Genomic DNA, 6,815 nt, shown 5'->3' with positions numbered 1-6,815 from the left:
GAAAGGCTGTGTAATGTGTAGTGGACATGGTTTTGGTTCATTGTATTGTATCCATATTCATCCTGCTTTTTAGCCCAAGTAGATGTGATATCATTGGTGAAACTTTTAAACTTGCTTCTTGACATAATGGAATAACAAATCTGCTACTTAAGTTTGCTTCATGGATTGTGTTTGGGAGCACTTTGGTTGTGCAACTAGCTTAGCAATTGTTTTCACCATTAATGATTGCCAAATAAACCATTCATTTCATTAAAATGCGTGGTGTACTTTAAGAGAGAAAGTATGGATTTGAGAATCAATCAAAAGCATTGGTTTCTATCAAATGCTTTAGATTTGGATAACACACAAGTCTAGCTCCTAGATGAATCAACAAAGACAGAAATATGTGAGAATTTAGTCTGTATATTCTCATGCGCAGTAAACTTTTGTTGTCTAAATTCTATATTGCACCTTGGAATAACTAAGAAACTTCCTTGGTTACTTGTACCCAATTCAATTATGCACATGAGGAAAGTTAATAATTACAATATATTTTTGCCAATTTTTCTTGTTTTTATTAGGAATCTAGAAAAATAACTGTTCTAGCTGAAAAGGAAAAATTTCAAGCAACTGGGTTAGCCATGAAATTGATGATTTCACTGATACTGGTCTGATTTGGTTACTGATTATGGTTGCTACAAATTTTGCTGCAGGAACAAGGGCATACTGTTTGTATCTATTGACCATAATAGGCCTCTTTCAGACCAAGGTCCTTTTGATATAGTGTTGAATAAGGTAATAAGGTTATAGTTTTACCTGCCCTGAATTTTTTTCATTTTTCTTCTAGTGTAAACATTAGTCTATAGCTTCTTGTTCACACTGAAAATAGTTCAATGTCTTGTGCTTAACATTTGAAGTTTAATATCTCATGTTTAAATGATTGATTGGTTCTGTTCAACTTTGACTTATTAGTGCATTTTGTTTATGGAAATTGCAGTTATCGGGTAAAGAGTGGAGCCAAGTTCTTGAGGTTGGTTCCTTTTTTTGTAGCAATTTTTTTTCATGCTGATCAACTATAATAGTTGTGCTTGCTGCTAGTATTGTTTCGTTTGTGCATTTGATGCTAAATGGGGATAAATAAAAACAGGAAAAGCTAGTCTTCTAGCTTTTTTGACATCCTGTCTGTCATAATTCGCAGAATGAATGTCCATATCTCTCATTATGATTATGAGGTCGAGGCTAAAGGAACATAAAGAACAAAGGGTATTGATAGTCTTTTTCTGCTGAAAATTCTGTTGTCTCCAATTATTGTTGCTGTTTGTGAGAGCTCAAGAGTAGTCTTTTTCTTTTGGCTTTAAATTGAGAATAAGTTAAAGCCATCATAGTATTGATAGTCTTGTTTCTTTGCTTTTGTTTTTATCTTACTTTTCTTTTGCTGGCAGTGTTGTGCCATTTGTTTTCTAGTTTAGATAGTCTTTTTCTTTTGGGTTTGTGATGCCTTCTTGTAATGACTCCATTTGCTTTTGTTTTATCTTACCTTTATTTTGATACTTTGCAGAAGCTTGGCACCTGTTGTGGAAAGGTACTTAGCTTGAGTTGAAAAAACAGTAGCAGCTGAGTTGAAAGGTACTTTGTAGAAGCTTACCTATCTAATATTCACTTTAAAACTATTTTAGGTTGTCTTTAGCTTATCATTTGAAAAATGTTGATGAGTTTGGTTCTAGGGTCACAATTCTTTAATTTAGTATGTGATAATTTGCAGAACGTAGTTATGGATCGTAGTTGGATGAGAGCTAATTGATTAAGTGATGAGTTTGATAATGGAGTGGTTGAATTTCTAGAATTTGTTGAAAAGAATCTTCCGAACAGTAAGGGATTTTTTCCATGTCCTTGTGTTTCTTGTGGGAACCGGGACCCAAAACTTACTAAGGATGAAATAAGGGACCATTAAGCTTGGAGAGGGATTTGTCAAAATTATACACAATGGATATGGCATGGTGAAGTAGTAATGCCAAGTGTATCACAAAGAGAGAAAGTATGTGTAGATATGGATGATCGGCTGGAAGACATGATACATGATATTGGAGAAGAATCATTTAAGAGAGCGCATGTGTATGATACTTTATGTAAATACAAGGAAGAATCTTTGTACCCGGGATGCACAAACTTTACACGGTTATCAGCTGTGTTAAGATTGTTTAATTTGAAGGCGAAAAATGGATAAAAATGGATGGAGTGATAAAAGTTTCACTGATTTGCTTGGATTGTTGAAAGAAATGCTTCTTGAAGGTAACACAATGCCGAATCGTCATTATGAAGCCAAGAAAGTATTGTGTCCGATGGGGATGGAGTATGAAAAAATACATGCATGCCCTAATGATTGCATCTTATACTGAAAAGAGTTTGAAAACTATGATCATTGTCCGAAGTGCAAGGCGTCACGATACAAAAAGAAAGATGGTGATTCCAGTGATGATGTGAGCACAAAGGGTCCTCCTGCAAAAGTGTTATGGTACCTACCAATAATTTCAAGGTTCAAGAGATTGTTCTCTAATGCAAATGACGCAAAGAACCTTAGATGGCATGCAGAAGAGAGAAATGAAGATGGAAAAATTCGCCATGTAGCTGATTCTTTGCAATGGAAGAAAATTGATTTGAAGTTTCAAAGTTTTGGCAAAGAGTCGAGAAACCTTAGACTTGGAGTTGCTACCGATGGAATGAATCCGTATGGTAGTCTAAGTTGTAACCATAGTTCATGGCCTGTTCTCTTGATAATTTACAACCTATCTCCTTTGCTGTGCATGAAGCGTAAATATATGATGTTATCTATGATGATTCCGGGCCCAAAACAACCAGGAAACGACATAGATGTTTATCTAAGTCCATTGATTGATGATTTAAGATTGTTGTGGGAGCAAGGAGTTGATGTTCTTGATGCGTATTCTGGTGAACATTTCAATATGCGTGCCATGTTGTTTTGCACCATCAACGACTTTCCGGCATACGGTAATTTGTCTGGTTACAGCGTTAAAGGGCATAAAGCGTGTCCTATATGTGAGAAAGATACAAGTTACCATCAGCTTAATCATGGAAGGAAGACCGTTTATCTTGGGCATCGGAAATTTTTAGACCGTCATCATCCATATCGTAAATTGAAGAAAGCTTTCAACGGAAAATCAGAGTATGGTGTTGCGCCAAAACCCTTGACTGGAGAGGAAGTTTATCAACGACAACAACATGTGAAGGTTATCTTTGGAAAGAAAAAAAAGAAGCCTGCTGAAAAAAATGTATGGAAAAAGAGGTCGGTGTTCTTTGATCTTCCATATTGGTCAAGTGTTGATGTAAGACATTGTATTGATTTGATGCATGTAGAGAAAAATGTTTGTGAAAGTCTAATTGGCACACTTCTTCACATTAATGGCAAGACAAAAGATGGGTTAAGTGCTCGTTTAGATTTGGCTGAAATGGGTATACGACAACAGTTAACTCCACAACAGATAGGTAACAAGACATATTTGCCTCCAGCATGTCACACTTTGTCTAAGAAAGAGAAAACAAGTTTTTGTGAGTGTTTACAAGGTATCAAAGTACCGCAAGGTTACTCATCAAATATCAAGAGACTTGTTTCAATGAAAGATCTCAAGTTAATTGGCTTAAAATCTCATGACTTTCATGTTCTGATGCAGCAACTACTACCAGTGGCTATTCGTGGAATATTGCCTATTAAAGTTAGGAAAACTATAACTAGGCTGTGCTTATTCTTCAATGCAATATGTAGTAAAGTCATTGATCCATTGAAGTTAGACGAGTTGGAAAATGAGGCTGCAGTCATCTTGTGTCAGTTGGAGATGCATTTTCCTCCTTCATTTTTTGACATTATGGAACACTTGATTGTTCATTTGGTAAGGGAGATTAGATTGTGCGGTCCAGTTTGTTTAAGGTGGATGTATCCGGTAGAACGGTACATGAAGATACTAAAAGGGTATACTATGAATCCACACCGTCTGGAAGCTTAGATCGTTGAAAGGTACATTGCAGAAGAAGCTATTGAGTACTGTTCAAACTATTTGTCAGAAGCGGATGCTATAGGGGTTCCAAAGTCTCGTCATGATGGAAGATGTGAAGGTAAGGGTACACAAGGTTTAAATGTCAAGTGCATGACTTGGAAGGTACGTCATCCAGCGCATTTGTATATATTGAATAACACTGATGAAGTTCAACCTTACTTATCTGCCCACAAAAGCTTTATAAAGGAAAAATACCCCAAGATGAATGAAATAGGGTTGTTAAAAGAGCACAATAAGAGTTTCTCTGAATGGTTTAAAGAAAGAATTCCTAATGATGAAAGTGCTTCTAATACAATAAAACGACTCTCATTTGAGCCTAAATGTAATGTTATGACTTGGAGCGTAACATCCCGATCTGACGACTGGCCTCACGGTAACAACACGAGTCTTTTCAGTGCGCTTTGTCCTCACTCGCGCACTCCCCGGGAAAACTTCCCAGGAGGTCACCCATCATAATATTGCTCCAAGGCTAGCACACTTAACCATGGAGTTCTTATGAGTTGGGCTCCCGAAAAGAAGTTGCAACTTGTTGTTATGAGTAGTACCAATCAAATCTTTTATGCCCTCCTCAACTGTATAGTCCATCCCTACACAATCTCGGAATACCTCTTGTTCGGGTGTGAGATCGGCTCATTCCTGTGACCCTCCGCCTAGAAGCCTGCCAGGAGCCGCTCCTTGTCCGTGCCTCACTGCACCGGCGATCACTCCCCGCCCTCGTCAGCCCCGGGTGTCACAGGCTAATGTAAGACCCAAGTTTTTAAGCTTAGAATAAGTGAAAGAGATTTCCATTTACGATTAGGTTTGACGTATTGTGAAAGGAAACCTGAACAAGAGTTTATTAAATGAAATAAAATTATGAAGGAGAAAGTTCAGGAAAAGTCTAAGGATTGCATCATGATCGATAAAAGTTATAGCACGATCGTTACACGCTTAAACCTAGGGCAGAAACCCTAGTAAATAGCTAGTTTTCACTTATAGGCACGATGGAAGCTAATTCCAAAAATCTTCAGAGAAACGTTAGAACTTCTCTTATTCCATATATAACAAGCGTTTCGAGACGAAACTCTAGGATCTACGAACGTCCGATTCCAATCATCGGAAGTTTGCCGAAACCAAAACCCTGATAGTTCAAAAACCCTAGAATCAACCGACAATGAAGACTTTTTCTATTCAGAGCTTCAAATGAAGATTCTACACGCGTACACCCATTTCTCTTGATGATTTCGATCTTTCTTCAGAAGGAAGTTTTCTATTCCGACATTCGATGCAAAAAGCAACTTATCGGGTAAAATAGTTTTACACCGACTTTGCATTAGTCGCTAAAATACAAGGAGACCTCATTTTAGTTTTGGAATTCTTTCGCCAAAACATATCTTAGAATTCACGGAGAATGAAGCCGGAAAAATCAGATTCGCGAAACTTTCATTTTCCCGCGTTTTGCCAACCTCTATATATAGCCAAGAAATGAGAAAAAAATCACAAAACTCACCCAAAAACCCACCCAAGGCCGTGAGTTTGCTAGGAGGAGAAGGAGAAGAGATTTTGTTCAATTCTTGCTTGATCGTTGATCCAACAGTTGCTATTTCAAGGTACCGAGGTATAGTCGCTAATCCTTACCTCTGATCGTCTTTTCCATAGCTTTTCTCTAGACTTTTCTGAGTTCAAAGTTTTGAGGTTTTTGGAAAATTGTCCAAATAGCTTGATTTCTCTGTCTAAACATCTTCCCTACGTGCCCAAGAGCACTTCTGTCGGATTAGTTTTTCCGTAATGTCACCGAAATTCCGCCGGAATCAATTTTTGCATCAAATACCCATTTTGGGGCAAAGCTTCGTCCTTTGGACTGAAAACTATCGCCTTAGCTTAGTGCTAGTAGGATTAGTCGTCATAAACGTCGTTGGTGACGTCCTCATCCAATTTGCTTTTTGAAATTTCAGTTTTGAATTTTTGAGCTAAAAATATTGACCAAAATACCCCTGCGACAGTTTTCGATCCGATAATTTTTCCGAGTTTAGAATACCCTTAGTTACGGCTAATGATAGCATAGGAACCAAGTTTGATCGAAGAAAAATCGACCCACCTATTTGTGAATAGTGGCCGAGAGCTATAGAGGGGGAGGAGGAAAATTTCTTTTTCAAAAACTTGTCCTTTCGCGCTAGATTATCGTACCTCGGAGTATGTACTACTTCGTGTAACCTTAGTGAGTATTGATAGCTTAGTTTCCGATAGATTTTGATAGAATTTTGTGGTTTTACTCTAAAGGTTCTTTTGAGGATTTCTCTGAAGAACAAGGAGCTGGTTGTGAAGGAACTTTCGAGGACAACCCTGGAGAATCTGCAGGTGAGGGCTACTCACTGAATCTTTAGTTAATGCTTAGGGTCGATGCTTTCGACATTGATTTACTGTTTATGCACTTGTTTGTGTTTGATTGGGAAAAATATTTTCTGAGGCTTCGGCTGACAATGTAGATGATTCACCTACTGGCTGTTTTTGAGATTGACTTACATGCTATGTGCTATGTGGGTAATCTAGGATGTGTGGTGCATGCTTTTATGCTAAGTGCTACGTGTTTATTCTGAGATGTATTGATATATGACATGTTTGTTGACTGTGATGATTTAATTATGTCTTTCGCTGATATCTGTGATTCTGAGTAGTGAGAATAGCGGGCAGGTCATGCCGATTTTATTTTGAGAGTTTTGAGAAAGTTTGATAGGACGAATGAGATTCGGGCCTTGTTATGGTGTTTCATGGATCGAGACATTCTCTGGT

At 37.7% G+C, this 6,815-nt stretch overlaps 1 protein-coding gene across 1 annotated transcript; it reads left to right on the top strand.

The window, feature by feature from the left end:
• Window positions 1–254: 254 nt before the first annotated feature.
• On the top strand, window positions 255–3,995 carry LOC130736075 (uncharacterized). Its single transcript, XM_057587927.1, has 7 exons — window positions 255–263; window positions 561–613; window positions 693–782; window positions 977–1,009; window positions 1,538–1,561; window positions 2,189–2,268; window positions 2,380–3,995. The coding sequence occupies exons 1-7, from the start codon at window positions 255–257 to the stop codon at window positions 3,993–3,995; spliced, it is 1,905 nt and encodes a 634-aa protein (XP_057443910.1).
• Window positions 3,996–6,815: the final 2,820 nt, after the last annotated feature.

This window comes from Lotus japonicus, chromosome 2, assembly GCF_012489685.1.
Source record: "Lotus japonicus ecotype B-129 chromosome 2, LjGifu_v1.2".
NCBI classification, from domain to species: Eukaryota; Viridiplantae; Streptophyta; class Magnoliopsida; order Fabales; family Fabaceae; genus Lotus; species Lotus japonicus.
Note: the sequence above shows the minus strand (reverse complement) of the source record. Positions and strands in the feature narration are given on the sequence as shown.